The sequence below is a fragment of the Heterodontus francisci genome, chromosome 13 (assembly GCF_036365525.1).
Source record: "Heterodontus francisci isolate sHetFra1 chromosome 13, sHetFra1.hap1, whole genome shotgun sequence".
In the NCBI taxonomy this organism is placed as follows: domain Eukaryota; kingdom Metazoa; phylum Chordata; class Chondrichthyes; order Heterodontiformes; family Heterodontidae; genus Heterodontus; species Heterodontus francisci.
Genome location: NC_090383.1, coordinates 83,615,465 through 83,632,939, shown reverse-complemented (window position 1 = coordinate 83,632,939; position 17,475 = coordinate 83,615,465). Strand labels below are relative to the sequence as shown.

Below are 17,475 nucleotides of genomic sequence, written 5' to 3'. Positions count from 1 at the left end.
TAGCAGCTAAGAAGCAACCACGGACTAATTCAACCTCTTAACTGCATTGTACATTTCAGCTCAGTTGCTAGAATCAAGCTCAGAACACAGTATACAATCAGTTGTTTGAAACTAAGCACATTCTTTTGATTGAAGGCCTTCAATTGTTATCAAGAATTGAACTGTTTACAACATTTGTCTGCTGTTTTTGCTATTGCATCAAGTGGAGAGTCAGTAACACTCAGCTGGCTCCTAAAATTATAACAAACAGGATTTCACAAATTATCAATACCTGAAGTACATAATATATGCTAGTTTATGTTCCAATGTGCTTTACAGCACTAGCTTACACATGTACAATTCCTTACATAGTAATTTACAAGCTCAGTCATGCCAAAGAAGGAGCAAGGTACAGCCTAGGGATCTCTTTACAGGGAGAACGAAGCACAGGCTGGGTACCTCTTTACAGGGGAAGCCAAGTATAGGCTGGGTACCTCCTTACAAAGGGATCTAAGCAGAAGCTGGGGATCTCTTTACAGGGAGAAGAAAACTTAGATACCAATCATTCTGGATAAAACTTGCACACCTATCAGCTATATATCACTGGTAGAGGCCTGTGGGCGATTTGCTTGCTCAATCTAGAAACAGTGGATTGTTGAAGAAGGCAAAGCGATGTGAGAAAATAAAACTAAAAGAAAATGTTAAGAGAAAGATGTTTGACAGAACAATATAACCAACAGAATTTTGAGGTTTTTTTGTTTTCTTCACTAATTTTCCCCTTTCTATTCTTGCAGGTTTTTCTTGCTAGGTATTCTCCAGCACCTCACCCACATGGCTTTTATTCATGTGGCAAGCCTTGATAACAAGCTCCAGCAGGCTATTTCATTTTGAGGGGGTGGGAAAGGGGTGGGGAGAGGTTGGAGGCATTATACTACATTTTCCTCACCTAATATCCACCTGACTACACTTCAAAAGTACATCATTGACTATAATGCACATTTTGGACATCCTGAGGTTGTGAAAGGCACTGTATAAACGAACGTTCTTTCTTTAACAGAAGTCCCTGCATAGCTATCAGAAGCAAGAACCCTAGCTGATTTTTCCCTAAACGAAAGATACTAAAGCCACATTATCAGCTCTCCACCACTCTAGGTGAGTTCAGTTAGACCAGCACAAAGCAAGGATCAAACTTACAACCTTCCTTGTGTCTATAGCTCAGTTTCTCATCCCCAAACCTAGTAAGCCAACGATAGAATAGACAAAACATTTCCCAAACATTCTGCAACACAGAAGTAATACCAACCTGTTTCATTGCCCTCATTAAGAACATACTTATTTTGTAGCTCAAATCCAGCTGATTCAGTGAAAAGGCCATCTTCATCCACTAAACAGTCCTAAAACAGTCAAGATCAAAATAGTTAAAACTAGTTGCAAATATAGCATATCAACCAGTACTAGATGAACCAAAATTTCCTCCAATTAAATTCTTGGAGGACTGAAGCCATTATCTTTGGTACCTGTCACAAACTCTGTTCCCTAGCCACCAGCTCCAAGCTCCTCCCTGGTCACTGTGTGAGGCGGATCCAGATTCTTCACTATTGCAGCGTCCTCTTTGAACATGAACTGAGCTGCTTAGACCATTTTTTTTCCAATCACAAAGATTGCCTAATTCCACATTCATTGTATCGTCAGTCTACACCCCTGCATCAGCTCATCTGTTGCTGAAATCCTCATTTGTGCTTGTGTTACCTCCAGACCTGACTACTCCAATGCTCTCCTGGCCAGCCTCCCATCTTCCACTCTTCGTGAACTTAAGCTTATCCAAAACATTGCTGAGAAACTATTTCTGCTGATTAGGGCGTCTAGGACTAGGGGGCATAGTCTAAAAATTGGAGCCAGACCTTTCACAAGTGAAATTAGAAAACACTAATACACACAAAGGGTGGCAGAAGTTTGGAACACTTTTCCACAAATGGCAACTGATGCAAGATCAATTGTAAATTATAAAGCAGAGATTGATAGATTATTAACCAAAGCTATCAAGGGATATGGACAAAGGCGGGGATATAAAAGTTAGGTTGCAGATCAACGAAGATCTCATTGAATTGCAGAACAGACTCAAGGGACTAAACGGCCTACTCCTGTTCCTATGCCTGTATTCTAATTCACGTCAAGACCCATTCACCATTGACCACTGCACTCGCTGACCTACACTGATTCTACATAAATACGAGTTGTTGTAGTATATACATTTCTCCCAACTTGTCTTTTCTTAGGATCAGGGCGGCACAGTGACTAGCACCGCAGCCTCACAGCTCCAGCGACCCGGGTTCAATTCTGGGTACTGCCTGTGTGGAGTTTTCAAGTTCTCCCTGTGACCGAATGGGTTTCCGCCGGGTACTCCAGTTTCCTCCCATAGCCAAATACTTGCAGGTTGATAGGTAAATTGGCCATTGTAAATTGCCCCTAGTGTAGGTAGGTGGTAGGAGAATGGTAGGGATATGGTAGGGAATATGGGATTAATATAAATGGGTAGTTGATGGTCGGCACAGACTTGGTGGGCCGAAGGGCCTGTTTCAGTGCTGTATCTCTAAAAAGAAAAAAAAAATCAGAGCACAGAAAAAGGCATGCAGGAAGACCTGGACAACATTCAGGCTTGGGCTAATAAGTGGCAAACAACATTTGTGCCACACAAAGGACAGAGGCAGCAGACACATGGGAACACCACCACCTGCAAGTTCCCCTCCAAGACATGCACTGTCTTGACTTGGAAGTATAATCCTTCGCCGTTGATGTGTCAAAATCCTGGAAATGCCTCCCTAACAGCACAGTGGGCACACCTACCCCAAATAGGGATGGGCAATAAATGCTGACCTTGCCAGCGATGCTCACATCCCAAGAACAAATTAAAAAAGGTCATTTGGCCCATCGTATCTGTGATGGCATTATTAGATATTTGAATTGTGTGTGTACATATTAGATTGGTAACTTACAACAGAGAGTTTATGGTGTGAAGCAACACCATAATCTTCCATTCCATGAGCTGGGGCTGTATGGACCAATCCTGTCCCTTTAACCATTGTCACATGGTTAGCAGGCAAAAGCTGGGATTCTCTTCCAGGAATTGTGGGATGACTACAGACTCCACCTTCTAAATCTGAACCTACATTAGAAGAAGTATAGTGTAAATGCACCAAGGGTTATGAAGATACGAAAAATTTTGTACCAAAAATCCCTAAAACAAAAGCCATTCTAAGTTACTGAGTAACAGCTAGTGTTACAATATAGGCACAATTAGCTTCAGCATCCCAAGAATAAGGAGGAAGGGAAAAAAATCCAGCCACATTCTCTATTCTTATGATTATGCAACAAGCTCTGCTCAAAGTAGCCTTGTGCAGAATTCAGAGTTTGACTAGAACACTTCTCAAACAAACAGTCTACCAACACACTCACTGCCAAGGCTCACTGTAAAATTATCATTTGGGCAAAGTCCTCGAGGAATGTTCCTGCATTTAGAAGTATGGCCCTATAAAAATTCCAACTTCCAGGACAGAGATACAAGAGAAAAAAACTGGGAGGTGGAATAATATTTACAACAGTGCATTATAAAAGGGCAATAATCTTTAAATGAAGAAAAAAGAAACTCAGAATAAATGTACCTTAAATCCTTTTACCTGTGACTGTCTGAAGAATTTCAAATTGCTTGCCCAGAATTGCTGCTGTAGAATCTACACATTCTGTACCTAGAAGGTAGAGCTCCTCTGTGTTTAAGCACTTCACTACAGAATATCTGCACTCAGATACAACACAGCAATGTATTAGGAATTTACTCAACTTTAGAAGACCAATTTTAGCAAATCTCACTAAGATAAAATAATTTGAGCATTCTTGAATTTCTCTTAAAATAACTTGGTAACTAGCAATATAACCTGCACTGTGTGATTATAATAAAACCTCACATTTGCACTACATTTAACTGTGGTGAACTAAAAATCAGTTAAATGCTTTTCAGGTTTATAGAAGAAAACAGCAAAATAGTGAAAATTTGTATGTTCAAGTTGCAGGAAAAGCTATTCTTTCAACACAGCAATCAAACATCATCAGAACTAATGACAGTATTGGATGTTCATACAGTCTAATTTCAATATACCTGAAGCAACTGGTTCATTTCACGTACTTCACGAAGATTTTAGGACGTTAAATTTTCCCCTGCAAAATTAATTACTCGGTGGCAATCATTTCTGGGTTTGTAATTGCACCTTATTCAAATGTTCAATTTGTCGTGGCACATAGTAGCACCTTGGTTGAACTTTCTAACAAGTTTCTGATTTAAATTAGTGTTACACCATAGAACACACTTTTTTGGCTGAAGAGGAGCTGTGTCCACAAAGGGCATAAAAGTGTTACGACCAGGTGAGGTGTCTGCAGGTCCCTTTCAGCCTTCACCTGGTCTTACTGGAACAGGGTTTAATTTTAAACACACCATGTTTTGAACTCCCCCTTGGTGAATTCTTGTTCACCACTTTCCAATTATAAGGGAAAGAAATGAGCACAAACATGCTTTCTTAGGTTTAAAGAAAAGCACAATTTATTAAAACTTAAACTCTAATTTGGTTGACACCTACGGATACACGCCGCGCTCCACGCTACCATGCATATGCAATACACATGTGCAAATAGAGACAGAAAAGAGAAGAAAAAAATAAAGTGGAGTAGTTTGAGGAAACCTCTGAAGGGAGTTTTTTTATTGTGCTTTGAACTCACTGTCGAGTCCTTGTTTGTAGATGGATCTTGCTTCTCAGGGCCCAATATTATTCTTGAACCTTGTTCACTGTAGGAGACTTTTCTCTCTCAGAGTTCATGTGTCTTCAATGGGTCTTGGAGTTCCGTGAGAAAGAGATGGAAGCAGACAGGAGAGGCAGTGGTGAGCCAGCCACAAGAGGTCTTTTCAGTCCAGGAGGAAACAGCTTTCTGAGTTCAAATTCTCTGTAGTAAGTTCAAAAAAAACCTCTAACAGCCAGTTAGTCATATCACTAAACTGGTCTGACCACATCTGTTTGAGTATTCAGCCATCTTAGCAGTCAAACTGGAATGCGAGCTCCTCCACCCTCAATGTCTGGTGATCAAAAGTCCATTGTGGATTGAATGCGTCAGGGCATGGTCTTATGTCCCTTTTAAGCATTGTCTGTAAATATGCAAATGTCTTTCCAGTCAAGCATCTGTTTTTTTGTAAAGGAAATTCTTCCTTTACTCCATTAACAGTTTAAAAATAAATGTTCATGTGGCGAAATTAATGTGCCTCATTGTTGGCAGGTGGGGGCCTGCATGACAAAAGTCAAAGTGTTGCTCTGTATCAGAGGCTCAGGTCGTTCAGAATTTAAATGTTGTTAGATCAGGGAACTTGGATTAGATTGTGGATAGTTCCAAGCTAGAAGTAAACAACACCTTTCCCATCAGGGGGATGGGAACCTGAGAGGGAGCTCAGATTGGAAGGAAGCAAATCTGGTAACTTGTCAGTGGTGTGGGAACCAGGAGCAAGTATCAGAGAGGAATACCAAGGAGCACAGAATACTGGGGGAGAAAGACAGCATGAGAGTAGAGAATAGTAAGTTATTAGGTAGGTTCAGAGTAAGGGAGAAAGTAATAAAGTCTGAATCAGGGTTAATGTGCATGTATGTGAATGCACGGAGTGTGGTTAATAAGACTGGTGAGGTACAGGTGCAGATTGCCATGTGGAAATGTGATGTTGCGGCAGTAACAGAGACCTGGCTCAAAGAAGGACAAGACTGGATGTTAAATATTCCTGGATACATGGTGTTCAGGAAAGATAGGAAAGGGAAAAAAGGGGGATGGGTAGCCATATTAAGGACAGTATTGCAGTGCTGGAGAAAAAGGATGTCCCAGAAGAGTCGAGAACAGAATCGATTTGGCTAGAGCTAAGGAACAAAAAAGGTGCTGTTAGATTGCTCGATGTTGTTTATAGGCCACCAGCTAGTGGAAAGGACGTGGAGGAACAAATTTGCAAGGAAATAACAGAGAGGTGCAAAAATTATAGGGTAGTTATAATGGGGGACTTTAATTATCAAAGCATAGACTGGGATAATAGTGTAAAGGGCCATGAGGGGCAAGAGTTCCGAGAGTCTGTTCAGGAAAACCTTCTACGACAGCATATTGCTAGTCCAACAAGAAAGCAGGCTAGAACTGGTTCTTGGGAATGAGGTGGACCAAGTGGATCAAATATCAGTCGGAGAGCATTTAGGGAATAGTGATCATTGTATCATAAGGTTTCGGCTGACTATGGAAAAGGACAAAGAGCAATCCAGGGTATGAATAATGAACTGGGGGAAGGCCAACTTCAATGGGGTAAGAATGGAGCTAGGGCAAATAAATTGGAGTCAAATGTTGGCAGGAAAACCTGGCTACCTTCAAAGAAGAGATACTTTGAGCACAGTCAAAGTAAGTTCCCTCAAGGGGGAAAAAGTAGTACAAGCAAATCCAGAGCTCCCTGGATGACAAAAGAGGTAGAGATTAAGATAAAGAAGAAAAAGTGTGCATATGATAGATGCCAGATAGAAAATACTATTGAGAACCAGGCTGAATATAGAAGGTCCAGAGGGGAAGTGAAAAAGCAAATAAGAGAAGCAAAGAGAGAGCATGAAAAGAGACTGGCAGCTAGCATTAAAAGGAAATCCCAAAGTTTTCTACAGGCATACAAATAATAAAATGGTGGTAATAGGAGGAGTGGGGCTAATTATGGACCAGAAGGGAGATTTACACATGGAGGCAGAGGGCATAGCTGAGGTACTAAATGAATACTTTGCATCTATCTTTACCAAGAAAGATGCAGCAACCCAGGTAATGTTGAAAGAGGAGGTACGTCAGACACTAGAGCGGTTTAAAATTGATAAAGAGGAAGTACTAGATAGGCTGTCCGCACTTAAAGTGGATAAAACACCAGGACCAGATGAGATGCATCAAACGATACTGAGGGAAGTGAGGGTGGAAATCACAGAGGCACTGGCCATAGTTTTTCAGTCTTCCTTAGACTCAAGGGTGGTGCCAGAGGACAGGAGAATTGCAAACGTTATACCCTTGTTCAAAAAAGGGTGTTAGGATAAGCCCAGCAACCACAGGCCAGTCAGTTTAACTTTGGTGGTGGGAAAACTTGTCGGAAAAATAATTCCGGACAAAATCAATAGTCACATGGACAAATGCGAGTTAATTAAGGAAAGCTAGCATGGATTTCTTAAGGGAAAATCATGTTTAAATAACTTGGAGTTTTTGAGGCAGTAACAAAGAGGGTTGATGAGGACAATGCTGTTGATGTGGTGGACATGGACTTTCAAAAGGCGTTTGATACAGTGCCACACAACAGACATGTGAGCAACGTTGCAGCTCATGGAATAAAAGGGACAGGAGCAACATGGATACAAAATTGGCTGAGTGACAGGAAACAAAGAGTAGTGGTTAATGGATGTTTTTCGGGCTGGAGGAAGGTCTGTAGTGGAGTTCCCCAGGGATCAGTGTTGAGACCCTTGCTTTTCCGGATATATATTAATGACCTAGACCTTGGTGTACATGGCACAATTTCAAAGTTTGCAGATGATACAAAACTTGGAAACATTGCAAACTGTGAGGAGGATAGTGTAGAACTTCAAAAGGACATAAACAAGTTGGTGGAATGGGCAAACAGGTGGCAGATGAAGTCCAATGCAGAGAAATATGAAGTGATTCATTTTGGTAGGAAGAACATGGACAGACAATATAGAATAAAGGGTACAATTCTAAAGGGGTGCAGGAGCAGAGGGACCTAGGTGTATATGTGCATAAGTCATTGAAGGTGGCAAGACAGGTTGAGAGAGGGCTAATAAAGCATATAGTGTCCTGGGCTTTATTAATAGAGGCATAGAGTACAAGAGCAATGAAGTTGCGGTGCAGTGGTTAGCACTGCAGCCTCACAGCTCCAGCGACCCGGGTTCAGTTCTGGGTACTGCCTGTGTGGAGTTTGCAAGTTCTCCCTGTGACCGAGTGGGTTTCCGCCAGGTGCTCCGGTTTCCTCCCACAGCCAAAGACTTGCAGGTTGATAGGTAAATTGGCCATTGTAAATTGCCCCTAGTACAGGTAGGTGTTGGAGAATGATGGGGATCCTGGTAGGGAATATGGGATTAATGTAGGATTAGTATAAATGGGTGGTTGTTGGTCGGCACAGACTTGGTGGGCCGAAGGGCCTGTTTCAGTGCTGTATCTCTAAATAAATTTTAAAAAATAAGTTATGTTGAACTTGTATAAGACACTAGTTCGGCCTCAGCTGCAGTACTACGTCTAGTTCTGGACGCTGCACTTTAGGCAAGATGTGACGACATTGGAAAGAGTACAGGAGAGATTCCAGAGAATGGTTCCAGGGATAAGGAGTTTCAGTTATGAAGATAGATTGGAGAAGTTAGGACTGTTTTCCTTGTCCTTGGAGAAGAAAAGGCTGAGAGGTGATTTGATAGAGGTATTCAAAATCATGAAGGGTCTGAACAGAGTAGATAGAGAGAAACTGTTCCCACCCGTGAAAGGATAGAGAACGAGAGCACAGATTTAATTATTTGATAAGCGAAGCAAAAGTGACATAAGGAAAAACTTTTTCACGCAGCGAGTGGTTAAAATCTGGAATGCACTGCCTGAGAACATGGTGGAGGCAGGTCCAATTGAAGCATTCAAAAGGAACTTCGACATTTATATGAAAAGGAAGAGTGTGCGGGGTTTTGGGAAGAAGGCTAAGGAATGGAAGTGAGGGAATTGCTCTTTCGGAGAGCCAGTGCAGACACGATGGGCTGAATAGCCTCCTTCTGCACTATAATGATTGTGATTCTGTGACACCTTGATTATTTACTTTTGTCACAAGATACAGCTGTGTCTATTCAAGGAGATACAGCACTGTTTTAATATGGCAATTTTTAAATATAAGAACTTACTGGGTATTTGGCATGTAACAAACTGCCTGGTTTGCTGGAATCGTCCAAGGCTGGGTTGTCCAGATCAATGCATGAACAGAGGATACATTGTCTGCAAGATAAAATAATTCTTTTATGACAAAATAAAAAAGGCAAACATTTATCCTCACCTGATATTAGAACAGATCTCTCATATAGGCAAGTTAAATTTTACTTTTCCCACTGAGAAGTATTTTCTGATAACTGTTAACTTATCAAATGCTTTGCATTATTCTTCAAAGCTATGGACAAAAATAATGTATTTTGCTAACCATCTTGTCTTGAGAAAATTGACGACAACTCGAGACATTAACAGATGACTCCATACCTTTCATGCTCTGTTCAGAATATAACTTTAAAATCACATTAATTAAATAACACATTTTGTAAACACAGTATCACAAGATACCTATCCCCTCCCAATTTTTCCTCTCCTCAAACGTAGTGACTCAAATTCAGCAGTGTGGTTAGGGAAAAGAGGAAAGTGTATCTTAAGTGCTGACAGTCATTATGCACCCCATTCAACTGGTCATTCATCAAGTATGAGTCCAAAGGGAGAAGATCAGTATTCTGTTCAGCTGTGAAAGTCCATAGCAGCCAAGTCAGATTTTGACCACATCCAATATCCATAACATCTACACTTTTCAGCAGGGCTCAACAGATAATGATCAAGAGGGGATCCTGGCTACTATTTCCCTCCAAGCCAAGGGACACAAAGCACAATTTCAGCACCCCTCCAGCTACCAAACCACGAAAAACTAGCTGTTTAGTTCCATTAAGATTGATCTTAAAATAACAAGTGCGAGGTGCAGTTTTTAAGGAAATATTTGACAGGTACTTTCAGCCCTCCAATACTTTTATCAAATTGATGTTCAAGTGAGAGTTTAGACAACTGGAGTGTTGTCAGGCCATTCATCTGTGACTTAGTATTGATAAACATTTAGTCTATCTATAAATACTCCTTTATACAGAAGGCCACAAAAGCAGTTACCCAAAAACAATTCTCCCTTCTACCTACATTTTTTCCATTCAGAGTTAATACACTGATACGTCAATAAGCTGCACCTGAATCAAAACTTTAAACTCAACAATTATAAATTTGTAACCAGCAGTCTACCTGATGCTGAAGTCAATCCAGAGGGGGTCTTTATCAGAGGAAACTTGACATATACTGATCGACTAATATGCTGTTCATTGTACTCAAGTTCAGCTTCAGCCAGGGCTGTCCTGCATAGATAAATGACAACTTTGTCATTTCATCAAATGAAAAATAACTTAAAGTTCAAAGGGACTTGCAATGAAATAAATTACAAACCTTGTGGAAGGAGACCAAAATACAGGTTTGTAATCTTGATAAATATAACCCTTAAGGCAAAGAGAAGGAAAATTAGAATCTTATCAAGCATTTGGCAATATTTAACAATCAAGAACAGTAAGATACCTTGTCAAACATTTTGTGGAAAACTTGTAATTGTTTGGCTTCATATTGTTTGTCAATAGTGTAATAACAGTTATTCCAATCTGCCATCACACCCCATCGAATGAATGCTGCTCGTTGGCGTTCAATTGTTCTTTCTGCAAATTCTCTGGCTAGAAGACAAAAACAGTATGAAATATTTTTGAACAATGTATATTTGTGTGTAACTTAACCCTCCGGCAATTCTCCTCAGGGCTAATTTCAAACGTCACATGGTAGGGCAGGGAGCTGGATCCCTCTCGAAGAAAAACTGAAAGTAAGGATGCATTCAAACTCTAACTTTACCATTGCTGCAAAAGCTTTTCAGCTGCCATGAGGTTTCCATATGCTATTGTTCTAACCAAGATCCCTCCAAACACTTGTATTCATATTAAGTTAAGTCAGAATTTTTGTTGCTTAAGGATAAAAATGGAAGGATGCAATAGTCAGTGTTACTGCCTTCATTCAGTCTAGCTTTCACTTTGCCACAGGGCCAATTCTATGCATCCCCCTCTCAATTTTCTTATTTGCATCATCACAATAACTGATGTCATATTCAAATTGTCAGAATAGAAACCAACCTTCTCAAGAACGGTATAATTTAGGTTTTCGGAACTGACAAAGAAACTTCTCAATTAAATTACAGGCTTCACACTCAACTGACAATGTACACATATCATCGATCAAACATTTCTGCATTGGGACTTCCCTAATGGGTCAGAATAAAAAGAGTTAAACCACAGATTGCCAAAAAAGGATCATCACTGATCTTGGTTATTCTCTAATCTCAGATGGAGAGTTGAGGTCACAATTGGATTCAGGGCTGATGAAAAGCTGAGTTCATGCTTCTCATCATCATCCAAAGAATCCTGCTGGAAACACGTGTGCACATCACGAGGAAAACTTTAGGTTTGGCTCTGATGCCACAAATGGAACAGCCAGCCAACACCAACAGTCAAGTTTCACACATGGACAAAATACCTGTCATACCTGTTGAACTATATCACGGAAGGAGTCAATGCCTTGAGAAGGAAGAAAACTGATTAGAAAATTAAAAATAATCTATGGGTGAATTGGAATTTTTGCACTTCTTCACATCAGTTCTTTCACTCCCCTACTAGTGAGTGAGTAAGTAAGAAAGAGCAATGGTTTTTCCATTTACCAAATCTGAGTCAAAAGAGTGAAAGTCAACGCATTAGAAATTTATAAAAGTAAAACTCAAAAAACCCTCCAAACACAGTATGTGTGATGAAGACAAAATTCACACATACTATTGCTCAAGCTGATCACAATTAAGTTATTTTTAAAGGTTAGTGTCTTGAATTTGTTTCAAGAAGTTGCAGTTCGAATGGCTTACAACACTGGTAAATAACGAGACCTATGACTCTAAGGCAATACAGCATTCAGGTAATAGAATTAATTGATGCCATCGAGAAAATTACCTTTTTGTCTGATCTCCACAGGAGAAAGTGTTTTGGCTTCTTCACCACATTCTGCTAATGCTCTTAGTTCAATAGGCAACCCATGACAATCCCAGCCTGGTACAAAGTGGACTCTGGAACCTCTCATCATCTGAAACCTATTTGTGATATCCTTTAGTATCTGCAGTTAGGGAAATCAGAACGTAATGAAAATCCATAGAATATAACAAGTCAAGTTTATTTCATTTACATGCATACATATTACTTTTTTTAAATTACACTATCAGGCACAATATATTATCAAATCATAATCTGTAAAACTGACCGCAGTAGGGAAATCATCAAAATAGATGTATGCATTTAGAAAGCACTTAAGAAAATATGAACTTACTTTATTTAAGGCATGGCCAACATGAGGGTCACCATTAGCATAAGGAGGACCATCATGAACACAAAATTCCTTTCCTTTCCTATTTCTTTGCCAGGAATATAGCTCTGAAAAACCACATTCCTTCAAAAACAAGGAATACATCAAGGTGTTAACAGCTTACAATATCTTGTCAATTTACGATACATTTAAACTCAAAATAAAGGAGACCACTGAGAAATTTTTCAACAGAGTGGCTAAACATGAGAAAAGGAATTCTGCACTGGTTCATCATTCCGCTTAGTTACCGCACCAGTAGTCAATTCTTTATGGTATGGCACACAGAAGTAAAGATCAAATGTTTTCTTCACGTGAAGTAGGTTAGAGGGCATGGGCTGATTGACTTATGACAGAGACATCATTCAGTCTTTTTTTATATTTCCATTACAACTCCTAGATCCTTATAAATACTTAAAAATTTAATATGCAAACTTGTTATTACACCCTTCTGACAGCAGTGGCATTGCAGTATCTCCATTGATAAATACAGCATATATTAACAGAGGCAGTTTCTTATAAATGTAAACACAGGAATATAACAGTAAACCCTGAAAGGCAATATATGCTCAGACATAGTTATATATAATAAATATTTTGAAAAAGTTTAGCTTTTTGCTCCCACAAATGTTCTTGTATGTCTGGAAGCATAATCAGAGCATTTTCATTATTTAATAATACAATAACTGATAGCATTCAAAGGAAATTTAAATTCCCTTTTTAGCACCTCTCTATCCTCTGGTATCATCTCCACCACCTTCAAAAATGCTGTTCAGATGCATTCTTGAAAAGCCGTGCTTTTCAAACTGCAAAGCTCTCAAAATGCCTTTCCTCTCAAATTAAACGCATCAATGCCAAGTCCAACACACAAACCTTATTCACCATTCACTTTAAATTCCCTCCAATCAGGTTTCAAACCTGCCTCCAGCAATAAGGTCTCCAACATTTTCTCAGTATCTCCTCGAGTTTAGTCACATCAAGTGATACACATCCATTCTTGTCCTCCTTTGATCATTATTGAGATCCCATCCCCTTGGCAACACCACCCACAAGCATGGAATCAGCTTACACAGTGCATACCTGATGACAACCTGCCATACCTGTTGGTGTGAAGGTGTGGATGCAGGATTGGGTGGGTGGGGGGGGGTGGTCAGTGAGTATGGCCTGGAAGGGGGTGGAGAAAGGGTCTGAGTATGGCCTGGAGGAAGGGGGGGGGGGTCGGGTCAGCGACAATGGCCTGGGGGGGGGGGGGGGGGGGGGGTTGGGTCAGTGATAATAGCCTGGAACGTGGTGGGGGGGGTTCTGAGTATGGCCTGGAGGAGGGGAGTGCGAGTGGGGTTTAAGTGAGTATGACTGCGGGGAGCAGGTTCAGTGAGTATGGCCTAGAATGGGGGGCAGGGGGGGGGAGGAGAAAGGGTATGAGTATGGCCTGGGGGGGGGGGGGGGGGGGTCAGTGAGTATGGCCTGGGGGAGGGGTTGGATCAGTGAGAATTGCCTGGAAAGGGGGGGGGGGGGTCAGTGAGTATGGCCCGGAGGAGGGTCAGTGAGTATGGCCTCAGGTTGGGAGGGAGGAGGGGGTCAGAGTATGGCCTCGGGGAGGGGAAGGGGTGGGGGGAGGGGGGAGGGGAGGGGGAGGTCAGTGAATATGGCCTGGGGGAGGGGGGGGGGGAGGGGAGAGGTCAGTGAATATGGCCTGGGGGAGGGGAGGGGAGGGGAGGGGGAAGGCCAGTGAATATGGCCTCGGGGAGGAGCGGCGGTGAGTTCGGCCAGGAAGAGTGGGGCTATCACTGGTTTGCACCATGAATCCCTTTCTAACTCGCAGGATCAGCCGGTTTGCTGTCCCCCTCCGCCCGTGTGGCCATACCCTCTGGATCTGCAGCTCCTTCTCCAGCAGCTCCTTGCCGCTCGGTCTCATGGGGAAGTCAGTGCGGGGTAACAACACTGTCTCCCGAAACTTGTTCTTCCCGTGGCTGGAGCTGCCGCTGGCAACCGATAACCGGTGCCGCCCGCCAGCTGCACGCAGCTTTCCAACCAGCGAGCGGCCTCTCAGCGCCAACATCATGGTTGCCCGGGACTGCCTGAACGCCAGGAAACCTGGGTAACGGCAGCGGCCGCCTAGGCTCAAAGCTCGCGTTTCAAAATCACAGCTGCTGTTAGTCCCTGTGGCCAGCGGCCGCTCCTCTCCTTACCGCCACTCTACTCATGTCAAGAGGGTCAATTCCGTTCACATAAAAAACTTGACTTGCAAACCAATGGAAACAGCTGGAACTGTGTTTATTTTTGACTATGTCTCTAAACAGATGACGTTTTAATCAAAAATGTCGCACAAAGAGTCAGACGGTCATAAACTTTCTACATTATATCAATTTGTGCAGCGATTTTAAAAATCAGCTTTATTATACCTTTCAGGTTCATTAAAGGCACACACACACAACTAGGTTTCAGCATGATGAAGAATAGATTGGTTGGATTACAGTCCAGAACAAATAAAATAATATACAGTCTGTGGAGTCTGGTAATTCAATTATCTTCCAGCTGAATTTGTGGTCCTGAAGTTCCTTGTTGGTTGAGGTGGCCATGTGATTCAGTGCTTTCTTGGAGACAGTGATGTCGATGGTTTTCCCCCTGGAGTTTCTGTTTGCATCAATGATAGACTTGGATGTTTTGCAGCCCGCAGACAGGGTTCGAACCTTTCTAATGAAAGCAATTCAAACCACTCAAGCCATTGTTCTGGATAGGGCTAGTCAGATATGCAACTCCACCTTGACACTTCGGAATGTGAGGTGGTTCAATGCAAATAGCAGTGGCCATCTTGGCTGCTGTCTTTTTAAAAGTTGAATTTCAGATTCCAGCTTTCCTTTTTAAGAGTTTAATTTAGATTTCCAACCAATGAATTAAAAATCATCATTTGGCATAGCACATTTTCATGACAATTCTAACTATGTCAAGCTTTGCACAGTCTTTGTGTCTCCTCTGAAGCCACACTGCATCTCCCTCCAGTCTCTTTCACATGTGATCGCTTACATCATTATGGTGGGAGGTATTCCTTACACTGTCCCAAACATTAACTCTATCAGATCCTTATACTACAAGATTAGGTGGGTGTGTTGGGTGGAGAGGAAGTGCCCACCCAGTTGTGAGCAAAAGGTCAAAGAGTGAAGACAGGCTGCCTGAGGCATGGCTAAATGGAGTAAAAGGATATCATTTCTTACTGAAAACTCCCACAAAGCCCTTGGCAAGGGGCTGCAGGCAGGAGGCATCTGTGTGCTCCCATCAGTAACCGCTGGACTACCACCATCACATGTCTTGGGCTTGTCCCCACTGGAAGGCCAACAACACTCACCTTTGAGTCTCTGGGAGAAGATAGCACACAATTGCAGAGAGCGGGCCAAGACTGACAATGGACTGCCATATCTCCATCTACTGAGCTCAATAGAGCAGGAGACCATGGAGCTAGCATGGCTGCAGAATGGACGGTACGTTGCGATGGAGAGACAAGGGTACCTTCCCAAGACAATAAGTAAGGTTGCCATGAGGCACTAGGATGCATTTGGAATGATGCTGCTCATGAGACATCTGGTGTTTACAGGGATCTCCACCATTGGTGTGTTTGCTATGGTGGGAGGGGAGGCTCTAGACTCTTCAGTGTCTCTGTTCTCTCATGCAGGTCATGTATAACATCAACAAAGGGCTGCAGGGACTGTGGGAGACCCTGCTGCCTTTGAGGGAGAGGACTGAGTCTCAGAGGGTCCACCATCACCTCAGAGACCCGTACCCTCCACCAGCACAGATATTCTTACATCGGTGGGTATGTGTTCATGGTTAGATTCGGGCACACAACCTAGTGGGCACAGTACGATACAACTGAGCAGGTGACGGAGGATGTGGCAGCCTAGGTCTCTGTCAGTCGGAGTGCTGTGGAAGGCCAGGCTCATGCTGAGCCCAGACTCATAACTTGCCTCTGTTGTCATCAACATCATGGGAAATGCTGCAGCTGCAGCGAGAGGTCAGGCAACATCTGACAGAAATGCTCGAGGCTATACGTTCCCAAAATCTGACAATGGAGGAGTCTGTCCAGGTCTTGAGTGCTGCACTGTCTCTGACTGGTGCACGAGGTGGCATCCTCTATTGAGAGATTGGCGGCTGTCCTGGAGATCCATATCTAGTAGAGCACTCAGTGTCTGCAGGATATTCGTGCATATCTGGGATCTTTGCTACCACCCCCTCAGACTATTCCGGATTACCTCCATTTTCCACGCTGCCTTGCAATTGATGCTGTCTCTCTTGATGGCCTCCCTTTGCAGCTAGCAATGCATTCCCACCTCCATGTTGCCTCCCTCTACCAGTCGAGGCTCTGAAGCCTCGTGATTCCTGAGCGCCGAGAACTGTGAATAGAGTCGCTGTCAATAGGCCTCTTAACTACCTTAATTGCCTGCCTGCCATGTCGATGTCAGATTTTCACCCTTCATACGAACATACGAATTAGGAGCAGGAGTAGGCCACTTGGCCTTTCGAGCCTGCTCTGCCATTCAATAAGTTTATGGCTGAACTGATTACTCCATATTTCCATCTACCCCCGATAACCTTACACACCCTTGCTTATGAAGAATCTATCTACCTCTGCCTTAAAAATATTCAAAGGCTCTGCTTCCACCGTCTTTTGAGGAACAGAATTCCAAAGACTCACAATCCTCTGAGAGAAAAAATTTCTCCTCATCTCTGTCTTATATGGGTGACCCCTTATTTTTAAACAGTGACCCCTGGTTCGAGATTCTCCCACAAGGGGAAACATCCTTTCCACATCCACCCTGTGAAGACCCCTCAGAATCTTACATGTTTCAACCAAGTCACCTCTTACTCTTCTAAATTCCAGTGGATACAAGCCTAGCCTGTCCAATTTTTCCTCATAGGACAGCCTATCCATTTCAGGTATTAGTCTGGTAAACCTTCTCTGTACTGCTTCCAACGCATTTACATCCTTCCTTAAAGAAGGTGACCAGTACTATGCACAGTACTCCAGGTGTGGTCTCACCAATGCCCTGTATACCTGAAGCATAACGTCCCTACTTTTGTAATCAATTCCCCTCGTGATAAACAGTAACATTCTATTAGCTTTCCTAATTATATGCTGTACCTGCACACTAACCTTTTGCGATTCATGCACTAGGACACCCAGATCCTTCTGCATCTCAGAGCTCTGCAATCTCTCACCGTTTA

At 42.4% G+C, this 17,475-nt stretch overlaps 1 protein-coding gene across 1 annotated transcript in view; it reads right to left on the bottom strand.

The window, feature by feature from the left end:
* The window catches only part of iars2 (isoleucyl-tRNA synthetase 2, mitochondrial), a 103,155-nt gene extending 88,791 nt beyond the window's left edge, over positions 1–14,364 (bottom strand). Inside the window, exons 1-10 of the mRNA XM_068045073.1 lie at positions 14,123–14,364; positions 12,226–12,345; positions 11,856–12,015; positions 10,399–10,547; positions 10,273–10,322; positions 10,075–10,184; positions 8,940–9,030; positions 3,654–3,769; positions 2,973–3,142; positions 1,283–1,373 (exon numbers count right to left, since the gene is read on the bottom strand). Coding sequence (XP_067901174.1) covers positions 1,283–1,373; positions 2,973–3,142; positions 3,654–3,769; positions 8,940–9,030; positions 10,075–10,184; positions 10,273–10,322; positions 10,399–10,547; positions 11,856–12,015; positions 12,226–12,345; positions 14,123–14,320 — 1,255 coding nt within the window. The 5' untranslated portion in view covers positions 14,321–14,364. The remainder of the gene's footprint in view (positions 1–1,282; positions 1,374–2,972; positions 3,143–3,653; positions 3,770–8,939; positions 9,031–10,074; positions 10,185–10,272; positions 10,323–10,398; positions 10,548–11,855; positions 12,016–12,225; positions 12,346–14,122) is intronic.
* Between the last annotated feature and the right edge of the window lie 3,111 nt (positions 14,365–17,475).